At 44.2% G+C, this 16,230-nt stretch overlaps 1 protein-coding gene across 1 annotated transcript in view; it reads left to right on the forward strand.

The window, feature by feature from the left end:
- Positions 1–16,230, forward strand: part of COL13A1 (collagen type XIII alpha 1 chain) — a 160,196-nt gene that overhangs the window by 58,905 nt on the left and 85,061 nt on the right. Inside the window, exons 6-7 of the mRNA XM_075072611.1 lie at positions 1,244–1,270; positions 6,441–6,491. Coding sequence (XP_074928712.1) covers positions 1,244–1,270; positions 6,441–6,491 — 78 coding nt within the window. The remainder of the gene's footprint in view (positions 1–1,243; positions 1,271–6,440; positions 6,492–16,230) is intronic.

Below are 16,230 nucleotides of genomic sequence, written 5' to 3' on the forward strand. Positions count from 1 at the left end.
AGTAAAACTGCCATGAGATCCTGCTAGGAGGCCTCTGAGAGGCAGAGGAAGCTGGCTCTGCAGAAACACCAGCCCCTGCCAACCACCGGGACAGTGAAAGATGAGCTAGTAATCAAACCTGAGACTTTTGGTGGGTAACATAGATCACAACACTTCCAGATGAGCCCATTTAAAGCCTACACACTCTGTTCATTAAAGACCCAGCTTTGCCGTTCTTATACTGAGTGAAGCCTCCCTCTGTAAGTAGTTCCACTGAAATCAGTGAGACTCCACATGTAGTAGTTACTCCTCAGTGTGAATAAGGGTGGTAGAATAAGATCCTACCATAAAACAGGCCTGTTTTAATTGTAATTAACCTACCTGGAGTGACTTAATATATTAAACATATTTCAATATGTAAGACTTAAATGTATTTTGCACATTTACCCCACAGATTTCACACAGCCAGGCCATATATTATATCTAATTCCCCCTTTTTGAGCCAGGCAGAAGAGAAGGAAGAGAAAAAAAATCAATATTTTACTACTGTTTCAGTAATGAAGCCTGTCAATTAAAAATATTTCCCATGCCCCACCCTCCCATTCAGTCAGATACCTTCTTCCCAGCACATTCATCCGTTTATCCTCCTCTGCCTTTCCTCAATGACCCTCCTGTCTCACATGCTGAAAGGCTGGCCAGGAACTCCTGCCACTTGGCCAGTGTGGACTGACTGTCAGCCAAGTCCATCGTCAGCTACTGTTCTGACCACCATGGCTAATCCCACGCGGGGACTATCATCCCTGGTGGCGGCTGTGCCAAAGTTCCTTGTCAAGTCTGTTGCTGCTGCCTCACTTACTTGTGAGCTGATGTCTCTGAACTCTGAGCCAGCCTTGCTAACTATGGCAAGCTTATCACTAACACACAGCTTCAGTTTCCCCACCACCACCACCACTTGTTAAAATCAAGAATTGATTTTCTCATGCTGGCTGAAAACCCAATTTCAGCTGCCACCTCTCTCAGCTGCCCTTCCTCTGAGACATTGCCAGGACAACTGATCTTGATGGCAGTGGAATGGGGAAAAGCAAAGGTCATTGTGCTTGTGTGTGAACCTTAAACAGAGCATGCATCAGTGTCTGTGACCTGTTTTTTGTTGTGTTTTGTGTTTGGGTTTAGTGTGCCATTAACACTGATTCCTGTGTTTGTGTCTCTTTCTCTCTCCCCTTCACCCTTTTGCATGCGGCTGCGACTGGTGTAATTGACCCAGGGACTAAAGGGGCAACCCGGAGAGAAGGTGAGTCAGCTCTTTCCAGCTCATCATGTCATCCCCTGACCTCTCTCAGCCACCTGAAATCCCTTCACTTCAAATCACAACAATAGAAGAGCTGTGCCTTTAAAGCCCTCCGTGTGTTTAAACCACACATGGCTCTGAACTGCCCCACCCCTCTCCTCTCACAATGTGAGCTCATGTCTTGAATTCCTTCCAGCCCACACAGCATCTGAGGATGTTGAATTTTTTGTTTACTATAATTTACTAACATTTTAAGGGCTGACTTCCAGAGTGGATGGGCACGCTCAATATTTCCAGCTGGGCCTTTATGGTTTTTTAACCATTAGCATCTTCACTGCTGACAGCTGTGCCTGGTAAATCCAGGAAATGTGCATATGCAAATGTGATAAGATATAACACCTATGTCCTAATGGTCCATCCAGTTCCTATATGTTGGGCTTCTCCTATTCACCATTCCTCTGGTCACAGACCATGGCTCATCACCTCCATTCCAGGGTTAGTTACATAGTGAAAAAACACGGAGGGGAACAGGAAAGATATGGCCACCACTCCACACACATACACTTTTTTACTTCAATCATATCTTCTCCATTTAAAGAAAAAAGACCCTGCAGTACTTCCTGTCTCTCTGAGCGGTTGCCTAACCTGTTTGAAAAGTATTGAATGAGTTTTTTGTCCCTACATAGAGCTGGTAGTTTACAAAGCCACTAATACGTCATATCGGTGACACAAATGTCATGAAATATTCAATGTCAGTCAACACTTTATGTCTTCAGATGCCACTGCATCATACACTCAAAAGGGAAAGAGGGACAGAAGTGCCTTGGATCAATTCAGGCAGCATCTAATTAATTGGAAAACGAACAGCAAAATGTGCAGAAATTAGGAAATGTCTAGATGTTCACGCCATTGTTTGAGGGAACATCTGTAAAGAGTATGGTATTGGCAAACCTGTTCAGACCTCGGTGAAAAAGATAGGGAACAAAACAGTGACATACCATAGGAAGAAAGGGAAAGACAAGATGAAAATCTGGTTCTTCTTCTTCTCCTTCCTTTTCTTCTTCAGGTCACTCCCTCTTGTCCCCTGTTTGGATTCTCCTGGTAGCCAATCAGCATTATCAAATCCTCCAAGATGTCAAAGCCCCCTTGGCAGATGATGTAGTTGTATCAAATAATAACACTCTTTCCATTCCACTAGTATCTCAAGAGGAAGTTAAACAACAACTACTAAAGATGAATATTTTAACATCAGCACATCCAGATAAGTTGCATCCAAGAGTTTTGAAAGAGCTGGCTGAGGAGATCACTGGACCATTAATATTGATTTTTCAATAAGTCTTAGAAGATGGGGGCGCTGTTGCAGAAGTGTGGAAGAAAGCTAATGTGCCAATATTTAACAAGCGTAAATGGGATAACCTAGGTAATTGTAGGCCTGCCAATCTGACATCTGTTCTGGGCAAGAGAATGGAGCAGCTGATATGGGATTTGATTAATAAAGAATTAAGCAAGGGTAATATAATTAATGCTAATCAACTTTATGGAAAATAGATCCTGTCAAGCTAATTTGATATCTTTTTTTGGTGAGATAACAAGTTGGCTGTTAAAGGTAATAGAGTTGACATAATATACTTAAACTTCTGTAAGACATTTCACTTGGTACCACATGACATTTTGACTAAAAAACTAGAGCAATATAAAATTAACATAGCACTCATTAAGTGGATTTTAAGTTGTCTAACTGGTAGGTCTCAAAATGTAGTTGTAAATAGGAAATCATCATTTAATGGATATATTTCTAGTGGGGTCCTGCAGGGATTAGTTCTTGGCACACTGCTATTTAACATTTTTATTAATTACCTGGAAGAAATATCAAATCATCACTGATAAAGTTTGCAGATGATACAAAAATTGGGGGAGTGGTATAACAAAGAGGACAGGTCACCGATACAGAGCAATCTGGATCGCATGGTAAACTGGGCAGAAGAAAACAGTATCCATTTTGGCTGTATTTACATAATGGGGAACTTTGGAAGCAGTGACTCTGAAAAAGATTTGGAGGTTGTGGTGATCAGCTGAACATAAACTCCCAGTGTGATGCTGTGGCCAAAATAGCTAATGAAAATCCTGTGATGCATATACAGGTTAATCTCAAGTAGGAGTAGAAAGGTTATTTTACCTCTGCATTTGGCATTAGTGCAGCTGCAACTGGAATACTGTATCCAGTTCTGGTTCCACAATTTAAGAAGGATGTTGATAACTTGGAAAGGGTTTAAAGCAGAGCCATGAGAATGATTAAAGGATTAGAAAACCTGCCTTATAGCGATAGACTTAAGGAGCTCGACTATTAAGCTTAAAAAAAGAGAAAGCTAAGGGGTGATTAGCTTACAGTCTAGATGTACCTACATGAGGAACAAATAGTTAATAATGGGCTCTTTAGTCTAGTAGAGAAAGATACAACGTGATCCAGTGCTGAAGCTAGACAAATTTAGACTGGAAATAAGGGTACATTTAATCAATGAGTGTAATTAACCATTGAAACAACTAACCCAGGGTTGTGGTGGATTCCCCATCTCTGGGTAAATCATGATTGGATATTTTTCTGAAAGATCTGCTCTAGTCAGTGCTTTAGGGGAAGTTTGATGAGCTGTGTTATGCAGGAGGTCAGACTAGATGATCATAATGGTCACTTCTGACCTTGAAATCTATCATCTGTGACTATCAATCATGTATTGTGTATTATAAAGCATATTGAGATAGTCTGCCAGTCATATGAAGCTTTGAAGGCTTCTATTTTTCCAGGAAGAACTTTGCTGTTTTTTTCTTAATCCAAAGTGAATACCTTTTATAAATAGCTACAAACAGGACTTTTCCACTCCCCAGGTCATGGCAGGTCACAGCTGCCTCTAAGTTGCCCAAAGTTCCCCATTTTTACTCTTGCTTTCTTTACTCAGTTTCTCTCTTCTTTTCTTTTAGGTAGTTAGAACATTCTTCCCCAAATCACTGCTACTCTTCCTTCACTTTGAACTGAGGAAAACTGGGAGGCTGTCCCTCCTTTTTGCAGCCAGATCATTCTTCTCTCTGATCACTTGTCTTTCTGTGACTTAAAATCCTGTTTCCAAGTCCAGTGAATAAAGTTTACTCCCTTTAAAGAGAAAGTAACTTCTTTAGAGCCATGGACTAAGTATGCTAGTCTTTCTTCAGCAATTAATGCTGCTCTTTAACACTATTAATCTACCAAAGTAGAATCTCAGATCCGAACATCTGAACTCAGGGAAAGCTGCTACTTAAATCTGGATGAGGCCGTTGACGCTTAGGCCTATCCCTGCTTTTGAACACAGAAGGTGTCTTATGCAGTGGAAAAGTTTTCATAGCAGCACATCCCTCCTCTGTAGTGAGTGACCAGAGAGAAGGAATGGTGAAGATATTTACTAGTGTGAACCCAGGAGGGAGGGGCATGGCCAGATTACATTGCACTCCAGTGGTTTTTGGCTGGCAGAACTAGGGTGACCAGATGTCCTGATTTTATAGGGACAGTCCCAATTTTGGGGTCTTTTTCTTAGATAGACTCCTATTACCTCCCCCCCATCCTAATTTTTCACATTTGCTATCTGGTCACCCTAAGCAGAACTGTCCGTGTGGCGGTGTTTCAGCTTGAACCCAAAGATCTACATTGCAGTTTTATAACCCCACAGCCCGAGCCCTGTGAGCCCAAGTCAGCTGACCCAGGCCAGCTGCAGCTGTGCCTCGGGTCTCTTAGCTCAGTATAGACGTACCATAAATGTCTATCATTGCATACAAACTATGATTAAGTCATAAGAACATTTTGTCTCCATGTTAGTCCCCACTTATTTTCGAAACCAGATTTGACCAAGCAACTTATTTCTGGGTACAATACATTAAGCTGCTTCCACATGGAGTTATTTAGTTTACTTTAGACCTAAACTCTCAAATTCCAATCTGGTCACTAAATTTCATTTGATCCATTCAAAAAATCATAAGTACTAGCGTTGAAAAAGACCTTGCGGTTTATGCAATCTGTCTCGCTATCCTTGCCCTACCCTGTGATATACAATGTGGTCTCCAGTGTATATTCAGAGCTGGGTTAACCAGCCAGTATTTTAATATCTCCAGTGATGGTGCTTTCACAACTGACCTCAGGAGACTATTCCATCCTAATAGTGATCTTATGTCTTTCTGTTACATTGTACCTTTCACTCCAAAGGCACCCTGACTGCTTCATAAACTTGATAAAGTGTGTACATTTTGGGTATACAGCTGCCATTGAAATGCAGGTGCATCTAGGGTGAGATGTGAAATCTGTTTAAAAAGCACACAGCAATAGACTGGAAAAGGAAATGAACATCACTATCATCAATTCAATTTCACAAAGAAAATTTAGGGAGGCAAAATGTCATGACCTGAATTAGAGTTTACCCAGGGCGTCAGAGTAACAGCTCTTACTAATAGTGTCACAGGATCTTTAATAATCACAAGAGGTCAGGGCCTCTGTGTTGCATTTTATCCAAAAAGTATTTTATGTGTCTATAATTTTCCTTGCTGAACATCTCATTTTCCCCTTACACAGCACAGCTTTACTCCCAGTTATACCTCTCTGCATCATTCAGTCCCTAGACTAGGGCGGGTGAAGCTTCAGGCCGAAAAGAGTGATCAAATAGAGGGGAGGCAAATGTGTGCTCCAGGGCATGGGGAGTATGCAGGCATGAGATGAGGTCTCATGTTCCTCACCAAAGGGACTCATAGTGGTACCGTCTCTTAAGGGTGATGGGACACTTCAAAATGGCCTCCTCTCATGAGCAACAAGGACGAAGGAGGTTTATCATCTCAGGTGGGAAGGGCTCTAAGCAATCACAAGTTAATCATGGTCTCTCTAGAGAATGTGAATATTGATTATTTTGATCTCTCTTCTTTAATTGTCTTTCTTCCTCTTCCTCATTATCTCATGCAATCACCTCTCTCTCCTCCCCTCACTGATTCACTATCCACCCTTGTTCTTTTCTTCATCTCACTTTTTGCTCTCTTTTGTCTTCTCACTGATGCTTTCACATGTCTCTCTTCCTCCTCCTCTTTCCTTCTTCTGCTTCCTTGCCTTCCAGTTTTTTCCTTTTTAATCTTCCTTTTCTCACACCCTTTCTGCCTCTGTCTCTCTCTGCAGGGAACCCCTGGAGAAGCAGGCATGTCCATCATCGGTCCCCGAGGCCCTCCCGTAAGTGATTTTCTCTCTGTTTTTGTATGATGCAGGCTGTGGGTGACTTACCAAAAAAAGACTAAGGAGGAGTACCAAGTCAGCAGCAGCATTTCCAGAGAAGCAATAACACTATCTGATGTGGTTTTCCTGTTTGGCCAGGCTTGTTTTTATACAAATATTATTTACTATATATAATTAAATTACATCCCATATTGCTAGAATTAGTGAGCACCTAGACCTTAGCAAGGAAACCATATAGGTTTTTCCAGTGGTTTTTCTTCTGTGTTTAAAAAGAAGAGAAATAGTTCCACCTCTTGGCAGCAGCACTGATGCCTTGCTGTGAGTACCCTCTTCGCTTTGGACGAAGCATATCTTCTTTGGCTGAGTGCTCTTTGCAATCAGTCTAGCTGGCAGATGGCATTGCTCCATCTTTACAGTGCAACATGTCTGGGTTTAAGTCTGGGCAAATGGCTGCTGGAGATAACAAAAATGGATAATTTAGGAACTTGCTTGAAAAATTCAATTTCTTATCCTAAGACCCAAAGTTTTTGTTGCTCAGCCAGGTTCACCAATGACAAGAATGATACTGTCAATTAACAAGGAGCTGAGGTTTCTCTCTGAAGAATTCAGTGAACCCTTCCTGGGCTGCTATCTTGATGGCTTGTTTTACTAAAGGCTTGTTTTAATTAGGAAGCAGAGAAGAGGCACTTAGAGAGGCATGCTGGGCTGGAGATCCTGATCCTGCAAGGAGGCTCTGATCCTGCAAGGAGTTCCAGGCAGGTGCAGAGATCCACCCACATGAAGCTCCTAAGAGAACTGGAATCTTAGTGTCCTAGAAGGAATACAGGCTTAGAACTTTCATGCATTCCAAATTCTAGGTCCTCTTTGAATTGAAGTTCATATTTCTTGCTCTCCCTAACATAGTAAATGCACAGTGTTGTCCAAATTTCTGTTAGGTCTTTGTATCACTATAGAAACTCCAGTTTTCCAGTACATTTCCAGTGGTTATTGGCTGGAGTTTAGATTGGTATTAATGGTATTAACTTTACTGGGATTCTTTGATCTAACTTCATGCCATGGAAAAAGTTGAAGCACATTTCTCCCCATCCTTCAGGACCTAAACATGGCTGCCCCTCCAGTGGCACTTTAGAAAGGTACCTTTCTTACAGAATGAAATTAAATATGAATTTAAGCTCCATAAGGAGACAATGAGTTTAGACAATGGGTATTAGGTAGGACAACAAATATGTGACAAATATTAGCCCATGTTTTCACTGCTTTACAGCTTATTGCCCAAACAGGTTATTACCACTCTCTTTCAGGCAAGCATTTTCACTCTCTCTCAGGTCCTTCCATTCTGATATACCATTGATTTCCACTGCAGTGTGACAGAAAAAAGATTCAATCCCCCTTGCCACTCACCTGCCCTGGTAACTTCCTTTTTTGATTAGCTTTGTGAGGAGTAGCATCCTTGACCTAGAGAGAGGATGGGAAACATATGACCTTGTTTCACAGCTAACTGGTTGAGGTCAAGTGAAAGAGACTTCAGCAGCCTGGACAGTCGGCTACATCTGGCTTTCCAATTATCTTTCCATAAGTCCCGTGGTAAGTGCTCCTAATAAGAAACAACTTAGTCTGCTCCCAGTGCCACCTGTCTGCCACTGTGAGTTTGATAAATGACAAACCCAAACCAGGAAACAAATGTAGATTCTTGAGTTTTTCAGAAGACAGTGGCATTTATTTTGATGGCTGCAGTTTTCTGAATGGCAGATAGTTGCTTCAACCAAGATGTTCCTGCTAGGGTGCTATTAGCAGTGATAAGTAGGCCCCTACCAAAGTCATGGTCCATTTTGGTCAATTTCACAGTCATAGGATTTTAAAAAGTATAAACTTCAGAATTTCAGCTGTTTAAAACTGAAATTTCATGGTGTTGTAATTGTAAGGGTCCTGACCCAAAAAGGAGTTGTGGGGCGGGGGGCACAAGGTTACTGTAGTGGGGGTTGCAGTACTGCTACTCTTACTTCTGCACGGCTGCTGGCGGTGGTGCTGCCTTCAGAGGAGGGCAGCTGGAGAGCGGCGGTTGCTGATGGGGGGAAAGCCACCACCAATAGCAACACAGAAGTAAGGATGGCATGGTATGATATTGCCACCCTTACTTCTGCACTGCTGCTGGCAAGGCACTGTCTTCAGATCTGGGCTCCCTGCCAACAGCTGCCACTCTCCAGCCACCCAGCTCTGAAGGCAGCGCATAAATAAGGGTGGGAATACCGTGACCTAAGTTCCCTGTAAGCTGCACGGCCATGCAGCAGCCTATTTAGCACTGCGCAGGCACTCAGGGACCCACACACAGATCTGCCATGGCCGGGGAAGAGGTGGCCTTGCCCCGGCCACAACCTAGCCCAGCCCCCAACCTGCCATAGCTGGGGCGGCCCCCTGGTCCCAACTATGCTGCATCCTGGACCTGCCATGGCTGGGGTACCCCTACCCCAGCCTGAACCCAGCTGAGGTGGCGCGTTGCAGCCCAGCCCCAGCCATGGCCAGGGTGGCGCTGGCAGGGCAGCCAGCCATGGGGCGGCACAGCCCAGCCCAGTCCAGGCACAGCCAAGGCAGCCCGGCCAAACAGCCCGGCTCAGACCCAACCATGGCGGTCTGGCTTGGACCCAAACCCGGGTGGCCTGGCCTGGACCACTCGGCCCGGACCCGGGTGGCTTGACCCAGACCCATTGGGGCACCCCTCCCTCAACCCAGCCTTGGCCTGGACCTGCGGGGGCCAAAAACTGGGCCAGGGGTGCCTATCCTGCAGCCCCAGCCTCAGAGCATCCATGGCGGGGAGAGGTGCCTCTCTCCCCAGCCCAGGTGCTGCTGTGGGAGAGAGCTGCGGGGGAGAGGTCCTGTAGCCCCAGAGCACTCTCCTGCACCCTTCATCCCTGGCCCCACCCCAGAGCCCACACCCCCAGCTGGAGCCCTCTCCCCACCCCAACCTTCTGCCCCAGCCCTGAGCCCCTCATCCCCGCCCTCACCCCAGAGCTGACAGCCCCAGCCAGAGTCTTCACATCCCTGCACCCCAATTCTCTTCCCCAGCCCTGAGCCCTGTCCCATACTCCAAACCCCTCTGCCCCACTCCCACCCCATGAATTTTGTTATGTGCATCAATTTGAAGGTAATGTGTCACACAAAAGTCATTCCACACATGGGTGGGAAAATTAGAGGGAACACTGACCGTGACCACCCCTAAAATAACCTTGTGACCTCTGCAACTCCCTTTTGGGTCAGGACCCCAAATTTGAGAAATGCTAGTCTCCCCCGTGAAATCTGCTTAGTGTAGGGCAAAAGCATACAAAAGACCAGATTTAATGGGGGAGATCAGAGTTCACGGTCTGCGACACATTTTTTTGGTCCTGAATTTGGTAGGGCCCTAGCAATAAGGAAGGACAATAGTACATCAAACAGATTGGGAAAGAAGACCTAACAGACAAAATGTCTCTCCCTACTACCCCAGGGTGAAACACTCTCTGCAGAGTCTAGGAACAGGAGCTTCTCTCTGGCACTGGAAAAGATATTTTATTGTCCTGATCCTTTTAGCCAACAACAGGGTGTCCTGCTGTTCCTAGGAAAGCATTTATCTAATCTCTTTATTGAGTTTATGTGCACACTTTTAATTTTCAATGAGAAAGGCTCAGCATAAGCACTTCAACAGGGGCGACTCCAGGCCCCAGCACGCCAACTGTGTGCTTGGGGTGGCATGCTGCGGGGGGGCGCTCTGCCAGTCATCTGGAGGGTGGCAGGCAGGCTGCCTTCAGCGGCATGCCTGTGGAGGGTCCATTGGTCCCGTGGCTTTGGTGGACCTCCTGCAGGCATGCCTGCAGAGGGTCCGCTGGTCCCGCGGCTTCGGTGGAGCTGCAGGACCAGCGGACCCTCCACAGGCATGCCTACAGGAGGTCCACTGAAGCCGCAGGACCAGCGACAGGCAGAGCCTCCTGTGGCATGCCACCGTGCTTGGGGCGGCAAAATGTCTAGAGCCGCCCCTGCACTTCGAGGAAGTATATTATAAGTCTCCCAGACTTAGTATAGCAGAGACAGAGGAAAAGAGGTTGTTGTTCAGGACTGAGATGTTTCAGACGAGTTGCATTGTGATCCAGGAATAGAATAGCAAGGGATGTTACAGGTCAGGGTGCATTGATAGTGCTTGTTCTGCCTGCACTATGCTGGGCTCAGAGTGGATCAGTCCCTTAGTTTTCTGAGCACTGAATTAACCACACAACGGAATATCAGAATAACAGGCTTGTCCCCTTTCACCCTTTGTCATAAACTGCAGCTCTTAGCTAATAATCGGCCTGAAGAGTGATGCAGATGTCCTGAGAGTTGTAATTGGATAGATCTACCAACAGTCCCAGGGTCAGCCTCATGCTTTTAGCTGCTCCTTCAGGCTGCCTCTCACACTCCATCTGTTCTTATGTGACCTCAGTTCTGTGATCTCTCTCTCTCACTCGCACACACACACACACACACACAATCTAAAACAAGACTCAACAAAAACTGCTGGGTAGGTACACACACACACACACACACACACAGACACACTTTTTGTCTTAAGTGAGGCTTATGCTTACAGTTATGTTAATGGGAGGGCAAGTTCACATCTGCTAATCTCACTGGAGTTTTAACTCAACCCATAAAAAGAGTTCACCCAAGTAATAACAATATTTAAAATTAATTTTTGTCTATCACAGCCAAAGCTCTTAGAAGACCTATGACCGAAAGCATCTCTGTATGCACACCCTACACATTAGTGTAATAATCTTTGTGCAAAATATGCCTTGTGAGGTATCATTTAAAAGCTAATGACACATTGATCATCAATATTCTTGTGTAACGTATGTGTGAAATGCTTATTAAGAATTATGAACATAAGCTGAAATTATGACTACAAATGTGCTTACCAGATTAGTCTGGGGAGTGGGTAAACCACTTTCTCAAAGACTAAGGACAAGCTGACACCTCTAGCCAGGTGTCTTCAAAGTTGACTGGCAATCACCTGTCAAATGGCCATTCTTTGGCAACAAAACGGTGCAGGAACAGATCAATCTGCATTTTAGCAAACAACAATATGGAACCTCTTGTACCACGAGACTCCCTGTTTCCTTCCTCACAGCTGGAATGAACTTTATCTAGGGGTAACCCCCAGGAAAATGTATTTCAAAGGGGGACAGGACTATAAAAGTGAGGGGCAAAAACACACCAGGTTCTCTCTCTCTCTCTCCACCTAAGAAGACAAAGGAACCAGCCCTTTGACTCTGGGGGGAGATCCTGATCAGAGAATTTGGTCAGCTCTGATGCTGGGATATTACCTTGAACCAAGTCTAGCTTATTAAGTTTCAGCAACTAGAAAGAGTTTTATCTTTATTTCTCTTGTAACCTTTTCTGACTTTAATACCTTGTACTTGTGCTCACTTAAAATCTCTCTCTTTGTAATTAAATAGATATGCTTTATTTTTAATCTAAACTAATCCAGTGTTGTGTTTAAACTGATCTGTTTGGTAACTCCAGTTAAAGTCACAAACAGTTGAATATTGACCCTTTACAGGAGCAATGGACTTTTTATATCTGAGCTGCCCAGGAGGGGCTGGACACATGTGTATGGGAAAATTCAGGATTGGGAGTGTGTTGGGGTCACCCTGCAAGTAGTAACCAAGGCTGGTGAAAGCCAGAGTGTGGCTGGCATGTTGCTGACAGGCTGCTGGGGTCAGAGTTGCTGGACCAGGGCTGTGGCTATACACAGACATTCAGGCTGCGATTTGCATGCTGGCAGGCTGTGTGTGAATGGCCCAGGGTGGCAGCTACAACTGTAAAGCATAGTGAGGCGTCTAAGGTTATGGGGCAGGAGGTGACAGGAAGTTGGAAGGTATTGCCAATAAGGAGGAGGACCGGAATATCACACAAGAAGATCTGGATGACCTTGTAAACTCGAGTAATAGAAATGGGATGGAATTTAATAGTGCAAACTGAAAGTTTATGCATTTAGAGACTAACAACAAGAATTTTGCTATAAGCTGGGGACTTACCAGTTGGAGGAGACAGAGGAGGAGAAAGACCATGGTGTATTGGCTGATCACAGAATGACTATGAGCTGTCAATGTGATGTGGCCATGAAAAAGGCTAATGCAGTCCTAGGATGCATTGGGTGAGGTATTTCCAGTAGAGACAGAGAAGTGTTAATACCATTATACAATGCACTGGTGAGATCTCATCTGGAATACTGTGTGCAATCCTGGTCTCCCATGTTTAAGAAAGATTAAATCAAACTGGAACAGGTGCAGAGAAGGGATAGTAGGATGATCCAAGAAATGGAAAATGAGAAGAGACTCAAAGAGCTCGACTTGTTTAGCCTAACCAAAAGAAGGCTGAGGGGAGATATGGTTGCTCTTTATAAATACATCAAAGGGATTAATACCAGGAAGGAAGAGGAGTTATTTAAGTTAAGCGCCAATGTGGACACAAAAACAAATGGATATAAACTGGCCATCAACACGTTTAGGCTTGAAATTAGGTGAAGGTTTCTAAGCATCAGAGGAGTGAAGTTCTGGAACAGCCTCCCAAGGGGAGTAGTGGGGGCAAAAAACCTAACTGGCTTCAAGACTGAGCTTGATACATTTATGGAGTGAGTGGTATGATGGGACTGTCTACAATGGCATGTAGCCCATCGGCAATGGCATTAGCAAAAATCCCCAATGGCCAGAGACTGGACACTAAATGGGGAGGGCTCTGAGTTACTACAGAGAATTCTTTCCCAGGTATCTGCTTGTGGGTCTTGCCCCCCACATGCTCTGGGTCTGATTGCCATATTTGCGGTTGGGAAGGAATTTTCCCCTGGGTCAGATTGGCAGAGATGCTGGAGGTTTTTCGCCTTACTCTGTAGCATGGGGCATGGGTCACTTGCAGGTTTAAACTAGTGAAAATGGTGAATTCTCTGTAACTTGAAGTCTTTAAATCATGATTTGAGGACTTCAGTACCTCACGTAGAAGTTAGAGGTCTATTACAGGAGTGGGTGAGTGAGGTTCTGTGGCCTGCAATGTGCAGGAGGTCAGACTAAAGGGTCATGATGGTCCCTTCTGACTTTAAAGTCCATGAGTCTATGAGACACAGCCCCTTACTGGTTTGGATTGTACCCCAGAACTTCAGAAGCTTGTACTGGCAAAATTCACTTCTTCCACCCCAAAGTCTGTTGAAAAGATGATTTAATTTCATGAAGGGTTGGTGATAAGTATAAAGGATTACCTAATGCCAAAGATAAATAAGCAAATGCTGGAGGTTAGGGCCACTTTGGAAACAGGTGAGATGACAAATAGTTTCCAGATTTTCTTTTAGAGGAAAGAGGAGGTTCAAGTTTTACTTCCAGAGTTTTCTGCCGCTTAACTTCTCTTCAGGCATTCTGGCCAGAAAGAAGCATTGTGCTGATTGTCTGTTTCTGCCACTATCTCCATGATGTGGCAATTCCCAGGACTATATACTTTATATGAACCATATTTGAACAAGAGAAGGGCAAAATGTTTCTTGGAATCTTTAGTTGGTCAACTTTAGCTTTGTCCTGTTATTGTACACATCAGACGTTAGTTCAGGAGTAAAAGGAAGCAGTTTATAGTTTACAAGAAAGGTAGCAGAGGCCAAATTGCACCATTTCCAGGTTTCCTCCCTGATTCTTTTCTTAGCACTTCTTGTCTATGGGAGTAGTCCAAAAATTAATGATTTATTAATGAGATCTTCTCAGTTCTCACCCTTTTGGAAATCAGCATTGGGCAGATCCTTAAATTTATAGTGTATCTTCTCTGGCCACAAGCCAACGGATCCAGGTGGTTTTATATGTATCCTGCAAAGCAACTGTGACCAAATTCAACTTAGTAAAGCTTTAAAAAAACAATGTGAATGATTCAGTCATGCTAGCATTCTGAATAATAACGTTGCTGTTTGGTGCAATTTGAGACATTTTATAGTAGCTGTAGTTCTCTAGAGCCCTGCAAAGAAGATTTTGGGCCCAACTCGACATTGCGCCAAGGCCCCATTATGTCATTCCAGAGGCGTAAGGGACTGTAAAGGAGTGGAAATATTCTCTGTGGAATATCCTGAGGTAAAGACTCCTTCTACTGCCAAAGAGGCTCTAATCTGGCCCTTTTCCCAGTCCCCAGCACATGTGGGGGAGCCAAAGGAGGGAAGAGGCAAGGCTGGGCATTGATGTGCTCTGACTATTCCGTGCTTCCTATAGTCTATTGGTCTTAATTCCACAATGCTGCACACTATCTAGTGAGCTAATCCCTTGCTACTGCATAGGACTGTTAACTACAGTGATGGAGGAATTCAAAAAGCACGCAGGCTCACAATTTCCGAAGAGCCCCACCAAAATCATGAACGCTTCCTTATCCACTGCTCGCTGCGCCTGTGCACCCTCTTTTTCTCCCAACCCAGACAGATCCTTCACCTGACCTCCCAACTTCTTCTCTCCCGTTCTGAACATGCATCCGGCTCCCAAGTCATTCGCCTCAATTGCTAAACAGCCCTGAACCTTCACTGATACTCCACTGTGAGGATCAAAGGTGTGGTCATAATCTATGTTCAGTCCCAGCAGTTGTTTCATTCAAATCTTATATGCTTAGGGACTTCCCTAGGTTAAAAGTGCCCTAGAAGGTATTTCCCTTCCCCACCTCACCCAGCTCAGAACTGGGAAGTCCCAGAATGCACAAGGTCTCAAGAGAATAGTTAGCCCAGCAGAGAGAACTAGACCTATTGAAATTGCAAAATGGATTTCAGGGGTCAGACAAGAAGAGGGAGGCACAGAATTTACTTCATTCAACTATTTTAATCTAAACGGCTTAATTTCAGAATCAGACTGAAAATTGTTGTTATTCTTTCCAAGATGGCTGACACATCACTAGCTAAATCAGGATTTAAGATACCCTTAAATAAACAGAACTTGTAGGATATCTGTGCTCTGGCACTTAGTGTTTTGCAAACTAGCAGCCATGAGGCTTTCACCCTTTAATTGTCTGCATGTGGTTGAATCTATGATAAGTAGTCTGACGGTCACTCCATTGTGTGATCTGCCAATACTTGCTGCATTTTGTTTGATTCAGATCTTGCATTGACAATCAATCAGAAACTGACTTATTGGAAAAGAAGAGCAGGGAAGGGGCTTGTTTACATTGCCCATTCACTTTACATACAATCCCTTTTTATTCTGCAGAATCTCTGCTACAACTGGGTAAAACTAATGAACTGGGGCAATAGCATAGAGTTTGTCTTGATGATATAGACTTGGTGAGCTGCAAAGGTTTGCAAATTGCACTACACATCACTCAGTATTAAACACCTCATTTTATGGCCATGCATGTGGCTATGCAAGGAATTTCCATAAAGAGAGCTTAGGCATTGGAAAATGCTCCAAAAGGCCAGCGTGTGAGCTAGGAACGCCCATTTAATTACTTTAGAAACTTCAGACAAAGTACTTGGAGTCCAAATTGGACCGTCTCCAATACTGTCCTGGCTCTGTACAAAACGAAGCTGTGATTGGAGACTTCCCCTGGCTCCCCGGTAGCCTGCTTTCTTAAAACACACTTGAGTCTTGGGTAACTATACTGAGAACTGCAGTGATATTACACAGAGATCAGGTTGGGGAAAATAACAAACCCTGAGGCCCTACAGAGCAATTTTAGGAAGATATGTTGCACTGCTCTCAGATTTCTTTAAACCTCTCTGTCTCCATTTTAT

The sequence above is a fragment of the Chelonoidis abingdonii genome, chromosome 15 (assembly GCF_003597395.2).
Source record: "Chelonoidis abingdonii isolate Lonesome George chromosome 15, CheloAbing_2.0, whole genome shotgun sequence".
NCBI lineage: Eukaryota > Metazoa > Chordata > Testudines > Testudinidae > Chelonoidis > Chelonoidis abingdonii.